We start from the raw sequence: 15,979 nt of genomic DNA, 5'->3' as shown, positions 1-15,979 counted from the left end.
GAAGAAAAGTTAGGACTAAACTTATCTTGGTAACCTTATATTGTATCGTTACAGCTTCCTACTCAATTTTTTATAACGTCAATTAAATAAATAGTTTTGCATAAAACATTTATTTTCTTTAGATGGTGTTCACAACTGATTAGCATTTCCTATTATCAAAAACGAAAAATAAATTTGTGCATGCTTTAACAGAAAATATACATTCTTTCAATTTTTTTATGTTCCTTTTTAATTACCTTCAAAAAAAATATGGACACTGATTTTAATATTTTAAAATAAATTAACAAATTTAATATTACATTGATTTAAATAACCAAACAGAATACAAATTCCATTTTCCAGATAAAAGACAACAAAATACTCATTGGTTAACAAAGAAAATATAGTGATAAAAAAACTCACAATTCTCATTCTTAATGCACTTTATGGACATTATGCTATCAGCATTCCACAAGACAATCAAAAATTAATCTCAACAATTATTTCTTCACTAGAACATAAAGAACAACACGATTGCTGCAATAATCAGGGTGCCACAGTGTTTGATCCACACGGCCAATAGTGAAATTGTTCATTGCAGCTTCTAAGAAGTACTCAAGAATGACATCTGAAATCAGAAAACACTATTCAGCACAGGGCATGGATTGTGGTCCCGGAAAAGAAGAAAAAGGAATAGAATTCTTTACCATTTCTGAGTTCTCCAGCCAAAAATATTGTTGTATTTGGTCCAGAGAGCTGCATAAGAGTCTCTAGCAGATCCACAACTGCCCCCTCACTGTACACCACATCAGATCCTAGCACTGATAACAGGAAATCAAGTATTGAATCAACAATCTATTCATATAAATAGTTGAAAATTTAACAGCTTTTTATGGAACTCTCATTCAATTCTCATTAGCCAAGAGCACCAAAATGACAATTTTAGTAAATATAGTATTAACAAGAGCCTCAGCATGCTAGAATGTAAAAAAAGTACACTTCTGATATGAATTGATGCGAAAATTTTCACGAGACCATGGTGGCATAAGTTGTAACACTTCATCTAAATTCTAATTTTGCAAAACAGGTTGTATTTGCAATGATCTCACAACGAATATTAGATTAAAAACATCAAAGAAAGTAATAAAAGAAAATGCTAGCAAAGTAGACAAAGGTAACTCCAATAGGCATTCGGATCAACAGAAGAAAAAAAATGCAACTAACTACAAATCTATTATTAAAACAATGACTGTAATCACAATTTATAGGAACGCAAATCACTGTCACATTTCATAAGTTTTGCGGAGCCCGTGGTTGAATCTTGTTTGTTTCTCCTTGTTAGCTCTAAGCAGTGGGAAGGGGTTGAGGGAGAGAACTTTTACCGAAATCAGGTGTGGGATCAATGAGTTCTGAGTCAGGATCTTCTCCCCATGTGAGTTCAGTTGCTGTTATAGAACCGCGTAGAGAAACATGTTTCATATTGGTCTCAATGTTCTTTCTCAGTAGCCTCAGCCTATCTGGCAGATCAGTAACAACGACTTCACCACCCAAGAGGGCTGCAATACAACTAAGGAAGAAAAATAAGAAAGGTGTATCATGGATTGAGGAAGAACAACCTAAAAAATAATTGTTCTCCGTTTGCTAGACAACCAAGGGCTAGTAGGGTTAAACTTCTAAATAAACAGTTACAGAAAAGGAAAAGAAGACAAAGTAAGGAGTGAAATGAATCAAACTCCTCCCATAAGATGAAATCAACTTATACACCACAACAAATAAGGTAAGGCTTATGACAAAGTTAAGGTAGAAAAGTATATTTAAACTAGTAGGAGAAATTTGATTCAATTTTATCTTTCATCTTATTTCTTCTACTGTAATGGCCAATTGAAAAGTTTATCCAAATTGTCGCTTCATTGTAAAGAAAAACAATGCCAAAGCTCAAACCTCTATTTTCCTAGTTCATCATGTGGAAGAAACCAAAAACTAATCAAGAAATTGCTGACAAACCAAAGCCATATGTCATGAACAGATAAAGAAGAAGAAAGAGATTTCAATTGAGCTTACCCGACCAATCCACAACCAGATCCCAACTCAACAATCTTCTTTCCCTGAAGGACAAGCATCCCTGAGTCAACAGAATGCTCCAGAAACTTCCCCAATACAACTCCACTGTCCCACATCACCGCTCCCGTCACTCCAGGTTTTCCCTAAAATCAACATTCGAAAATACCATAAATGTGAGCTGAATTAACAATAGTTAATTCACCACATGATGGAAATTTCAACATTAAATCTTAAAACAATAAACCAACAATTAGAAACGGCACAAGCTAAAGCAGAAGCTGTTTGAGCAATAATGTGAAGTTAACTTGCTCATTTTCTCCAAATTAAAAGCTTCAATAACAACGTAATCAATGGATGGCACTGCAAGACTCTAACTTTAACCAACAACAATCAGCAGCATTTATGAAAAGGGCAATCATGTCCGGGCTAAAAAACAACCAGGTCATCAAGTTATAACCCAAACCATGATCAAAATATGGATGATTACCAAATGTGAAGTTAAGTGGTTTTCTTTTTCTAAAAATCTGAGCTTCAATAGTACAAATCATCAACCATGGTTGTCATAAGCTTCCACCTTTAAGAAATAACAATCAGTACCATAGTATTTTATGAAAAGGGAAATCACATTCGGGCTCAACAAAGCAACTGGGTCATCAAGTTAGAACACAAACCAGGATCAAAATCAAAGCTTTTTTTTACCAATAATCTTTTTAACTAAAACTGAGAGGAGGGTAAGAGAGAAGGATACCAAGGAAGAAGGGGATTGAAGAATAGAGAGAGAGTGGCCACAAGTGTCGAGGGAGAGTTGCAGAGAAGATTGAGAGACAAAAGCGTTGGGTTTGGAAAGCGTGGGTTGCTGAATACCCCAAAGAAGCATGGTCTCCTCCGCAGCGGATTCCTCTCCACCAACCATCAACCGAACTTCACCACCGTACGATCCCAACTTCACCATTGGTGCCACTGCTTCCTCTTCCTCTTCCTTTTCCATGGTGTCCTCGCTCTCTCTGCTTCGGTTTCAGTTGGGTTTGTTTTATTATGGCCTTTTTTGTTTTGGACACTGAAACAAACAATGCTATTGGGCTATCACTTTTTGCGCCCCGTGGTTTCTTCCTACACCTCTATAGGGTGTGTAAAAGACAAAACTACCCCCATTGCCCACACAGCGAGATTTTCCTCCCCCACTCTAATTTTTTCTTCCTCCACCCGCACAAATATATTTTATAGAAAAATACCATTTTAAAATTATCTGAAATATATTTATCATTTTAAAGTATTACTCATCCTAAAAAACAAAGATGGTGAGAGTTGTTGGGAATGTTTAATCTATAATTAAATGGTGAGGTTGCTTTAAAAAATTTGTTTGATAAAAAACTTATTAATACTATTCTCGATTTGACTGAGAAAGTTTATTTTTGAGATGAAAATAATAATAAATATGCATATTAAAGAAAATAAATAAACAAAAGAAATTTCAATTTATACTTTGCAACACTTTCAGAGCTTTTGTAACTACTTTTCATTTCTAACTTTCACTTATTGCTTTTATGGTTTCAACGGTCAACACGCGTGGGTATAGAATAAAAACCTAATGTTAACTACTTTGAGTTCATTCATTTGTTTGCTTACCTAATTTACTTTACTCATTTAGGAATTCAAACTTACAAAGTTTTAAATTTGATCAAAAGAAAAAAAAAATGAGAAAACTTTCAAAAGGAAAAATATATTAAAAATACCTCAATAATATAAAATATAATATTAATATATATATATATATATATACACACACATATATAAATATATATAAATAATAATTTTTCATTTTAAAATAATTATAAAAAAATGTATTTAGTTCTAAAATCTAGTCAAATTATAATAAACAAATGAATAATTTATTTATTTTCTATATTATTTATAAGAGGACAAAGAGCTGTTTTGTAAGCCACATATAATCAAGAATAAAAATGACCAAACTTATAGATTTTATGAAAGGTTGACACAAAAATGATTTCTAGTTTATTGATCATTTTGTCTGATTGAAAAGTAGTAGGACAACTCACTCTTTGATTTTACATTTCCTGGAGTCAACATGTGATTAAATAAAGAAACATTATTTCTTTTTTCCTCCCACATTATAATCTTGACTCTAATGGATTATTTTATGAAAATGACTATTTGAATTATATATGTATTGTCTAAGTTCTTAAGTGAGAATTTTACAAAAGTCTACGAGAACAATTAATTGTGATGGTGAGGCTTTGTTCATTTCTCTCCATTAAGTATAAACTTAATATCATTATAAAAAAAATAAAAATAGTATTATTGACATTCATTTGATTCACTTAACCAAGATAAAATAGTTTTAAACGAATGAATTTTTATAATTTTTTTACAAAAATTAAATATAAAAAGGAATAATATCAATTGAATGTAAAAAAATATGTTTGTCAAAAGTATATTTTTTTAAAGAAAGTAATGACCAGTAGAATCATAAATAGACTCAAAGTCCTTATTGCATTGTTGAAACCTGATTTTCCAGAGTTTTCTTTTCAAAATTCATCCCTCAGCAAAATTTTGGGACTAGTATATTATAAAATAATCAATCACCTTCATAATTTTTTTTTTATGAAAATCGTATAATAAGAAAATAATTTTTAATTAGAAAATAAAAATGTATAATTTAAATAAAAACACATAATAAATTTAACATTATTAGAACTACATCCAAAAATACTAACACAATTATTATTACTAAAAATGTAAATTTTCTAATAAAATCTTCTCATACAAATTTTTTTATATAAAATTACAAACTTTATTACACAATTTTTCTATAAATTTTTTTTTCAAACCTCAACAACCCAATTCCATTTTAAAGCAAATATCCAACATGTTGATAACACTCTCATCCCACCACAACAATGTTCATCTCAACTAGTATTATTCAATGTAGAATTTTCTTAGCATAAAGTATAAATTTTCATATATGGCATTTTAAGACAAAATTATAAATTTTCATACCTTTTTTCTTGTCAAAACTACCAATCCTTTTCTAAATTTTTTCTAAAAAAATTGCAAATTATTCCACAACATACAACTTTCCAAATTTCCTAAAACACTCAAACACTCAAATTCATTATTTACTTTTATAGTACTTTCCTCTCTTTTTTTCATTAAAATTTTAATAAATATCTCACTTGATAATCAACACATTTGTCTTCATTTGTTCACAGAGCATGATTTGAAACATATAAACTACCAGTTTAATTAATTTAAATATGTTAAACAAACACGTATGAATATATTCAAATGATATGAAATGCAAAAACAGAAAGATTAATCTTCAGTTATTGTTGTTGTGTTTACTTTCTAGTTTCTGAATCCTTATTCTCAAAAACACAGTAATAATATATTCTGAAGTGAATATAGGTTCAACACAGAAAAATATCTAATTTAAAGAACTCCAAAACCATCATAAACGATTTGAATAATCTTAAAAAATAGACCACATTAAAAAGATACTAACTGTTGAAAAAAAAAATAAAAAAGAAGATATGACTATAAAAATAAAAAACCATCACTTTATTATAACTACTATGCAAAAAATGCATAAATGTTAACCTAAGTTACCATTTCAATCTCATCGAGAATACCAATTAAATTGAAGTAAAAATGATTTGACACCACTAAAACTATGAGAAATTATTTTAGTTATCGCGTTGAATCATAAAAACCATTTGCTTGTACAAATGTGAAAACTTATTTTAATAAAGAAGTGCATTAAACATTAAGTGATTGTAATGATTGAACAACTATGAATCAAAGACTAATTTAATTATAAATTTGTACAAAAACTTATGAGTCACCACCTCAGTTTTTTAAGAAATCAAATTAAATATTAAAAAAAAAACTCTCGTTTTTCATTAACTAAATTAAACATCATGTATTGCTGGGTAAATAAGAAAAAACTTTTTTATCATCTTGTTCATTTCTTTAATTTAACTGCAATTAGAGTCCTCTAAGATATAGACTACTATGCATATAAAAATAATATTCAAGAATTCAGTTACATAAAAAAAATAATCAATAACATATTATTTCAGCTTAAATCTTACAAAAATTAATACTTACTCAATATACACATATTATTATATTAAGTTAACTTTTAACCAAATAAAAAATAATCTAAAATTAAGTTCACAAATTCCCACATAAACATTTTAACAAAATACAATAAATGTTCTCACTTTTCTCATTTCACCAACAAACAATTCGGCCCCTACTATTTGGCATACCATAGTTCTTTTTCTTTACCTAATTTATCCAACCAAAATTTATTCATTACGAAATTTGAAGTATTTTTTTCAAAATATTTATGACCCAAAATCTTTTTTTATAAACATTATAATTATACATTATTTTAAACATAAAATATAAGTTTAATCATCTTTCACTATCAATGTAAAAGAATTACGATGTCAATAGCTTAAAAATCATCTTTCATATTTTAAAGTTATTATGAAACTAAAAAAAAAAATCTTTTATATAGGTTTAATATCTCTTTTGTTCCCTCGAAAGAGGGGAAATGTTCAGAATCGTCCTACTTATTTTAAATGTTCAAAACAGTCCCAACTTTTGAAAAAACGGGTTAACTTAATTTTTTTTTGTTACCGCGTCAAATCTCTAACGGTACAACTGTCATCCTGGACAAAAGTTAATGATGTGTCGGTTTATCTGACTGCGTGACAACCTAATTCCTAAACCCTAGCTTTTTTGTGTCGCCAGCATCATGGGCAATCGTAGGCCGCCGTCAACCATCCTGTCGTCTTGCCGCAACCTCGCCATCACCTAACACCAGCGTCGCCGCTGGTAGCCACCACCTTCACCAATACAGAACACGAACGCCAAAGTCGCGAGTCCTCCATCATCATCTTCCTCGACTTCCATCTCCACCATGAGACACTTTTCAGGTCGCCGCCATCCACCATGACCATTGCAAGAGCACTCTCTCGCACACACCTGCAGAAACCCAAACAGAGAAATCCCTAATTCTAAAAATCTTTCGAAACCTAAATCGTCGCCAGAGCTCTTCCACTCATCTCCTCGCGACTTTCGCCCAACCTTGAGCTAGCCATCAGCGCCTCCACCAGACCTAAATCGCGTCATCTCCCACTGCAATAGAAACCCACCATGGCCAATATTCATCATCTTCTTCACACGGCAGAACCATCACGCCGCACCTCCAGATCGCAACCTGCACACCATGGTTTCTCCACCTTCGCAAACCACGAGCACCTGCAAGAAAAGAAATTCAGACAGAGATTCCAAATCCAAATTGTAATCCTGATCGCGCAACCATGGTGTCTAAAGCACGACTTTAGGGAGTCTGAAACGTGAGGCGAGGTTGCGGCAAGACGATAGGGTGGTTGACGGCAAGCCCATGGTGCTAGCGGCACAAGGAAGCTAGGGTTTGGAAATTAGGGTTGCCACGCAATGAGATAAATTGTACATGTCATTAACTTTTATCCATGTGGTAGCTGCACCGTTAAAAATTTGACGCCGTAACAAAAAAAGATTAAGTTGACCAGTTTTTTCAAAATTTGGAACCGCTTTGAAAATTTTTAAAAAGGTAGGACGATTCTTAACATTGTCCCTATTTCGAGGACCAGTATTAAATCTTTTATATATAACAATTTTATATTAAGTGGTAGTGTAAAATGTTTACATTCACAACATTCCAATGTCTTTCAAATAAAATAAAGTAAACACACTTTCATACAACGTATACTTTAGTTTGAAATGAAGATCCACCCCACTATATATATATATATATATATATATATATATATATATATATATGATTTTATGAGTTGTTTCCAAGTTTGCAACTAAACCAGCATTCAGAGTCAAAGCAGTTTGGCCGTAAAGAGTATAAACCAGCCGGAATCCAACAAGAACAAACTATTCATATTGCATAATTTAAGTTGAAGTTTTCCTCTTTATCTAAGGCCATATATTCTACACGGCACATAGTTCCAACCTTACAAAACACAACTCTGCTGTCACCAATAATTCTCCTTTGAAACAAATTTCAATTTCGATTCTCTAAGCCAGCTAGTGCAATCTAGAGAAAGGTTTTCAAAACTATAACATTTGGCCAAAACAGACTTAATAGTGTGGTAAAATAACCATCAAAATTTAATAAAAAAAGTTCTAATGATACTGATATGTAAAGGAAAAAGGTGTTGTAGAATATCTACACACAAATACATCAAAACTTTGTTGATATTTTAATTTTTTACATAAAAACTTTAGTGGGTTGTTGATGCTTCCACTATGACTCTTCATTCAAATGGTAGTAATCATAACTCCACATTTCATTAAATCCATTCTATACAACAACTCTGTGAAAAACTAACTACCCCACTCTTCATTTTCAAACACAATAAACATTGCCTCAAGTTGCTAAACCTATTTTTTTCACTGACTTGTCCATTTTGTTAATCATTCACTATCATGATCAACATTCAATATAGTTTCCTTTGAACTCTTAAGAAGGGGCCTCGCATCATAGTAGTGGTCAAAGCCCTTCTCTGCATAAAATAATGGTTCTGCTAAGCTTTGCAATATTTGTAGGGCATCCTTCATGGAAGGCCTACTGGTAGGCAGTGTTGCAGTGCACATGACACCAAGTTTGAAAACAGTGCACATTTCATTTAAGTAACTGGCTTCAGTGACATTTTTGTCTAGCAATTCTTCAACATTGCCTCCAATCAGAATGTGACGCCACGCCCACTCTGAAAGAGATGAATGTTGGTCTCCATAACTTGCTTCTTTACCGGTTGTCAGTTCTAATAGCACTACTCCAAAGCTGAACACGTCAATCTTTTCACTAACTCTGGTTGATTGCACAAATTCTGCAATTCAAATATGAAAAGTTAAATTGAGAGTAAACTTGTATGCCAGTGGAAAGAGAAGTCTAAACCTCTATTTTGTACTGAGATTATAAGTATCAATCACTATAGTTAGTTTCTTATTTTAAATTTTCCCTTGTTTATCCACAAAACACAAAAGTGGATGGCATTATAAGTGAAGAATTAGTAATTCAGGAACTAATTGAGTCTTAAAATTTTGGCACTAAATCTAAGGTTTACTCAAAAGTACCACATAATTTAACTAAGAAAAAGAAATAGTATTTGCTAGTTAGGAACAAAATGATTGTAAGTCACACTCACCTGGAGCAATATAGCCAAATGAGCCAATAACAGCTGACATGCTGCTTAGTTCCTCTGGCTTGATTAACAACTTAGCTAGTCCAAAATCAGCAACTTTCGCATTGAACTGAGAATCCAGAAGGATGTTGCTTGTTTTTATATCTCTATGAACAACAGGTGGTAAACAGTCATGATGCATGTAGCTCAAACCCTGAGCAACCCCTATTGCTATTTTCAACCTTTTTGGCCAATCAAGGACCACTTTATTGGCTGAACCTGGTTTAACACTCTTATGCAGCCACTTATCTAGGCTGAGATTTTCCAGATACTCATATACAAGGAGCATAGAATCTTCATTAGAGATACAACACATCAACCTCACAATGTTGGTATGACGAATGCTGCTCAATATTCTAACTTCTGCACGGAAGGAGCTCTCAAGCTTCTTGTCTAACTTTCTGTTATTCCAAATCTTTTTCACAGCAACATAGTCTGAACCAACATCAATGCGATATACTGTACCATATCCACCACTACCAATAATGTTTTGTTCTGTCATTGATGAGACAATGGTTGATTCTGTGAAATTCACCCTCTGAAAGGAAACGAGCTTCCAAGAGTTATCTAATCCTTTCTTTCTCTTTCTTTGAAATCTAATAAACAAGAGTGATGCTAAAAGGGCCAGTAACAAGGCTGCTACCGCCAAGCATATAATCAAACCAATAGACCAAGATGAGTCCTTGCTTGTTCTTTGAAGGCCAGAATTGCACAAGGTAAGGTTCAGTGCTGGGTTGTCAGAACAAAGACCAGAATTGCCCAAAAAGCTACCAGCATACGCAGAATTTTCAAACTCCCTTTGAATTCTCCCAGTTAAATGATTATAAGACAAATTGAGATTGGTGACTCTGGTAGATAGGGAAGGAACTTGGCCAGAGAATTCATTTTCTGATAGATCAAGCTGACTAAGGACAGGTAACTGAGCAATTGCATGAGGGATTTGTCCAGAGAGTTGGTTTTGGCTCAAATTTAGAGTTACCAAGGATTTCCATGATATTATATCTGATGGAAGTGCCCCAGTGAGTTGGTTCTGATCAAGCAACAAGGTTATTAACTTAGGAAGAGCTGTTAGCTCTTTTGGAATACTTCCATTGAAATTGTTCTTACTGGCATCAAACACTACCAAATTAGTCCATGATGATACTCCACTAGGAATTCCACCAGAAAACTGATTGTAACTTATCTCAAACCGCGAAACATTCCAAGATAGCCTTTTAGGAAGCTCACCAGTGAACTTGTTATGGCTAACCATGAAATTTGACAAATTGAAAGATGTCCAAAGACCATTAGGAATGTTACCAGAAAACTCATTTTCGTGAATTTTCAGGTCCAGCAAACTACTGCAATTTCCAAGAAATTCTGGCAACTCACCACTCAGCTTATTCTCATAAACAGACAAATTAAGTAACATCCCATGATAGCACAGGTTATCCGGTAACTTCCCCGTAAAATTATTAGATGCAATCAAAAAGGTTTTAAGCTTTGAGTAACGGCCAAAATCAGGAGGAAGAGTACCTGATAACTTGTTGAAAAACACGCGAAAATCAATGAGAGCTGGAAGACTGCCCAAGCTTTGTGGTATCACACCTGACAAGTTATTCAAAGACAAACTCAACCATTCCAGCTGTTGCAGTTTTCCAAAATCATCTGGTATTTTCCCTGTGAGATCATTCGTTGCAAGATCAAGGTTGACCAAGTTTAATGCATCAACCACACTTGGTATCTCCCCTGAGAGGCTGTTTTGAAAAAGATAGAGTGAGGTCAGATTCTTCAGCAAGAATAAACCACTTGGAATTCCTCCAGTTAAGTTATTTTTTGATGCATCCAGCTTCTCCAAAGCCACCATATCTCCAATGTTATCTGGGATTTCCCCAACCAAGTTGGTGCCATACAAATAAAACACCTTCAGTTTGTTGAACTTGGTCAAGTTCCAAGGCAACTTCCATTTAGGAAACAAAAAGTTAGAGGACAAATCCAAGTACTCAAGATTGGGCAAGCTATCAATCTCAGCAGCAACAGTGCCATTCAATAAGCAAAACTGAAGTTTAAGCTGTCTCAGTTGGTTCAAATTTCCAATACTGGCAGGAACATCACCATGGAAATTGGTAGAACCAAGGTTGAGATATTGCAAATTAGCACCCAAACGGTCAATCTCACGAGGAACCTGGCCATCAAAGTTGTTCCCTGAAAGATCTAGGTACTCCAACTTGGAGCAGTTGTAGAGGGGTGTGGGGAAGTCACCAGGGATGAGGTTGAAGCTGAAGTCAATGTGTGTGAGGTTGGTGAGGTCACATATGAAGGATGGTATAGTTTTGTTGATGTTGGAATGGGAGAGGGTGAGGGAAGTGACTGAGCCAGTGGTGCATGTGATCTCTGGCCATGAACAGTGAGAGGAAGTTGAATTCCAATGGGAGAGGAAAGAAGGGTCTTCAAGATATTGCTTTATGTTAAGCAAAACTGCATGCTCTTGATCATTCAAAGATTGTGAGCTTGTGTGAACAAGGAAGAAGAACAAAACCAGAAAAATGTGACATGAAAAGTGTATACATGATTGAACTGATATAGTCATCTAGGTGAATGTGCAAAAGAGAGAGAAAACAAGCTTTTCTGGTGTTCAGTTTAACTACGTTAAGGTGCTGCAGAGAGAGGAGAAGATGGTCAGCACTGATACTTATATATTAAAAGTCGAAAATGGTTGGCTTGCTTTGAGACCGTTCACACGTTACTGTGATATATTAGATACTTATATACAATATTCTTTTATTTTTAACTCATGTGAAGAATAACTTGATAAGAGTGCTAAAAGATAACCATATCTTTTTAAGTATATACTTATGGATACGATTTCTGGAATGTATAAATACGAAATAACATATATTTCTATGTTTTGCAAAGATCCATGTAAAATATCGGTCTTTGACTCTAAAAGGAAATCTTATTTAAAAATATAATGAATAATTTTTAAATTATGATAGTAATTTTGTTTTTTTATGAATCTTTGGATAGGAATTTATTAGAAAAAATAGTTATTAAAATTTCAAGAAGTACAGAAATCATAAAAAAAAAAATATTGTGTGACGAATACACCGTCCTGATTTTATAAGCTGGGAAATTAATGTAATGATAAAAAATATGAGAAGCTTCTACGAAATGCAGTATTTTTTTTATACTATAGTCTTGGATCAACATTTCTGAATCTTAAACTATATATGATGGAAAGTATTAACAACATGCTTTGATAGTGACGTTGACCATGACCTTTAGACGTGAAACACAAACCAATAATTAAAAAAATAGAATAATGGAATTTTTAGTTTTAATAATTAAATAAAATTGATTTTATTTTCGATTTTTTTTTATATATTTTCTGTATAAAAATATCAAACTTTGATCATGAGTTAAATTGACTTTATTTATTTAATTGTTTAATGAAAATATACCCACCTGTGGTGTACACGGATACATTACCACTTGTAGAAATATGAGCCCGACATAATGTAATCCAAATGAAAAGTAATATTTTGATATATATAAAACTTTTTGCATTTATTTAATAATACTTTTTTTTTACTTTTTTTAAAAAATATATAAAAGTTTATTTTTTTTATAACCATTTTGTACTGTGTCATTGCAATACTTGGTTTCCAAATGTTTATTAATAAATTTTGGTTTTAATTTTTCTTCTTCTAATTTTAGATTATTAACTCTAATTTTAGTAGAACTTCGTTTTCTAATCAATTTAAGTCTCTATCATTCGTTGTTCTAATTTCACTTTTATTTAACCAATAATTTTAAAATTGTATAATAGGTTAATAATTAAAACTTAAGAGTTAATTGAGTTTTTATTAATTTTTTAAAATATTTAAAATACTTTTATTTTTGTCTTTTCATATATTAAAATTTTTAATATCAGCTCGCTTACTGGTTAACTTATGTTTAGAAAGAAAAAAGTTAATTGAGAGTTTCAAATAAATTCATATTAAGCATTAGTATAAATTAATTGAAGAAAAAATTATCTTCACAACAAATATTAATGAAATAAAAAGTATTTTGAGAATTCAATATTACAATTTTTTCAATACGAATTTAATATATAAATTTTGTGAAATATTAATTTTGTGGATAAAATCTAAAATTAAATATATTTGATATTATAAGTTTGTTTTATTAAGTTTTCTTTACACTAGATCTTTATGAAATTTAAAAGGTAGCTCATAATAAATTTAATATTGTTTTGAAATACTTTTACACATAAGCTATAGCTAACTTTGTCATCTCATAATTATAGTGTAATTAATAGTGAAAAATAATATAATTGGAACATATTAACTCTAAAAAATTGATACCTTGCCCTTATAATGTTTAACACATTGTCTCTTATCTTTAAAAAGTTTTCCAAAACTAAAGTGATTTAAACCATTAACTGAAATTAATGATAATGCAAAAAGGGTTAACAACTTAACTTGAGATATTAAAATTACTTAATTATAAAACTATAATATATTTTATGGGTTAAATATATATTTATCTTTTAAATTTCAATAAAAATTAAAATTACTTAAAAATTTTGGTCTAATTTAATTCTATGAAATGTGGGGATTTATTCTTTAACTAAATTTTATTAAATTTATTTCACATTCAAAAACTTTGGTTTAATTTAGTTCTTTGAAATGTGTAGATTTATTCTTTTAACTAATTTTTATTAAATTTATTTGACCTTTCAAATAACTTCTTTATACTTTTTGATATATATTTTTTTCATTATTAATTGAAAAACCGTTTAAAATTTTAAATGTAATAAAATTTGGTTAAAAAATTTAAATTAAAACAAATGAAAGACTAGATTAATTCAAAATTTTAGAACAAAAAAACCTAATTTTAATTGTTATTAAAAACATATTTACTCTAATTTTATGCGTCTAAAAACTAATTAAAAGAGCTACTATATAGAAATGGATCGTTTATGTTAATTAAATCTCTAAATATTTTGCCCTAAGCATAAAACCTTCTAGAAACTCCATCCTTAAAAAAATTGGTCAACTCAATGAGTATAATTAATATTCACTTTGCTTACGAAATTAGTTTCAAATTCCAATACTCCATTAATAAATCTGTTAGTTCCAAACACAAAACTTTGAATCAAATTCACTAATATAGATAATATGTCACATCACTATTAAACTATTCATTATCACTCTCACTTTATAATTTTAATATTTATGTCTACATTTTCTTTTTGCATTCTTTTGATTTTCAATATATATAAATAAATTACATGGAAAATTAGAAGACAAGTGTACTATATAAAATTATATAAAAACATGTTTATCCCGATCATATAATATGATATTGTAGATACGAAAGAACATAGAATTGTGTGAATTATTATAATTCTAAATTTGTTTTGGCTTTTGGATTGCTTGACAAATGTATTTGTTTCTAGAATGTGACAAATAATTGATTTCGTAAAGGAAGAGAAGTATATAAGAAAATAAAAATATTCTGTTGTCGTTAATAAAAGTTTATGTGGCTATTTTGTTAATAGATGTTAAGGTTATTGAGAAAGTTAGCACATGACACAGTAAAATTTAAATTGTAATTTGGTTTTCAGTTTTTGTTTATAACATTTTATAAAAATTTTAAGCATTTTAAAAAAGTTATTAAAAAATCAACAATATAAAAAACTATTAAATAAACATATATGGTATAATTTTAAATTTAATTATTTTCTTTATCCTTAATTTTGCTAAGGTGTGTTAAATTGGTCCTTCTTTTAAAAAAGCTTCACACCTATATAGTTAATTGTTTTGTGATGTGACAAAAACAATTTTTAAGGTTTACAAATGTTTAAATGTACTACGATTACAAAGGATAGTTGATTTTATTAGAATTTCTCCCTTTTTGGTTTTTTTGGCTCATAATGCACATAGGTGTGGCCACGAAGAAGAAATGGTGGTGGTTGTAAATTTGAGGTTTTTGGTTACGTGAATTTGGGTGATATTTTGTTGTGTTGTGATAGGTTGAGGTTAAAGAAGGTCTCTCATGATGGTGACCGGTTAGTTGGGCCTACAATTATTATAAACCCTAATTCTACTAACATTAAGTTTCTTTCCCAGTTGTAAACCTTAATTTCACGTCACTCTCTAATTGGCTTACACATCACAACCAATATCTCAAGACAATGTCACCACAGCAAAATATGCACAACACAACTTCAAAAATAAGTTAACATTATCTATTTAAACATCGTCGATACAATTGGACTTGATTGAGACAAATTATACCATGTGCAGATGAAATTGAAACTTTTTTTTAAAAAGGAGGACTAACTTGACATACTACAACGAAACTAAAAACAAAGATACCTAAATATTATATTCATGATTACAATTTTTCATCTTATTTATAAATAAATTATATAATTTTATTGTTAAATACAACAACATATAATGTTATAATAATTTGATAAATATAAATATATATTTTGTATTGTAAAAATGGTTGACTTATCTTGTATCGTGCAAATCTCCCGGATACATTTTATAAAAACATAACTTTTTATAACATTTTGAGTATAATACAATTAACTTATAAAATAGCTTTCAAGATACACATTATATTTAAGTGATTTAATTTAGCTCAATTCAGTTTTTAATTTTCAATTCAGATTT

The 15,979-nt window shown here is 30.7% G+C and overlaps 2 protein-coding genes across 2 annotated transcripts; both read right to left on the bottom strand.

Moving 5' to 3' along the window:
• Positions 1-334: 334 nt before the first annotated feature.
• LOC108344850 (uncharacterized) lies at positions 335-3,053 on the bottom strand. Its single transcript, XM_017583365.2, has 5 exons — positions 2,789-3,053; positions 2,041-2,183; positions 1,362-1,546; positions 687-800; positions 335-607 (listed from the first exon to the last, which is right to left on the bottom strand). Exons 1-5 carry the CDS (start codon positions 3,026-3,028, stop codon positions 480-482), a joined length of 810 nt encoding a protein of 269 aa, XP_017438854.1. The 5' UTR covers positions 3,029-3,053; the 3' UTR covers positions 335-479.
• A 5,243-nt stretch (positions 3,054-8,296) lies between these two features.
• LOC108343936 (receptor-like protein kinase HSL1) lies at positions 8,297-12,025 on the bottom strand. The gene is made up of 2 exons (XM_017582393.2): positions 9,273-12,025; positions 8,297-8,954 (listed from the first exon to the last, which is right to left on the bottom strand). The coding sequence occupies exons 1-2, from the start codon at positions 11,875-11,877 to the stop codon at positions 8,542-8,544; spliced, it is 3,018 nt and encodes a 1,005-aa protein (XP_017437882.1). The 5' UTR covers positions 11,878-12,025; the 3' UTR covers positions 8,297-8,541.
• Positions 12,026-15,979: the final 3,954 nt, after the last annotated feature.

Source organism: Vigna angularis, chromosome 8, assembly GCF_016808095.1.
Source record: "Vigna angularis cultivar LongXiaoDou No.4 chromosome 8, ASM1680809v1, whole genome shotgun sequence".
NCBI classification, from domain to species: domain Eukaryota; kingdom Viridiplantae; phylum Streptophyta; class Magnoliopsida; order Fabales; family Fabaceae; genus Vigna; species Vigna angularis.
Note: the sequence above shows the minus strand (reverse complement) of the source record. Positions and strands in the feature narration are given on the sequence as shown.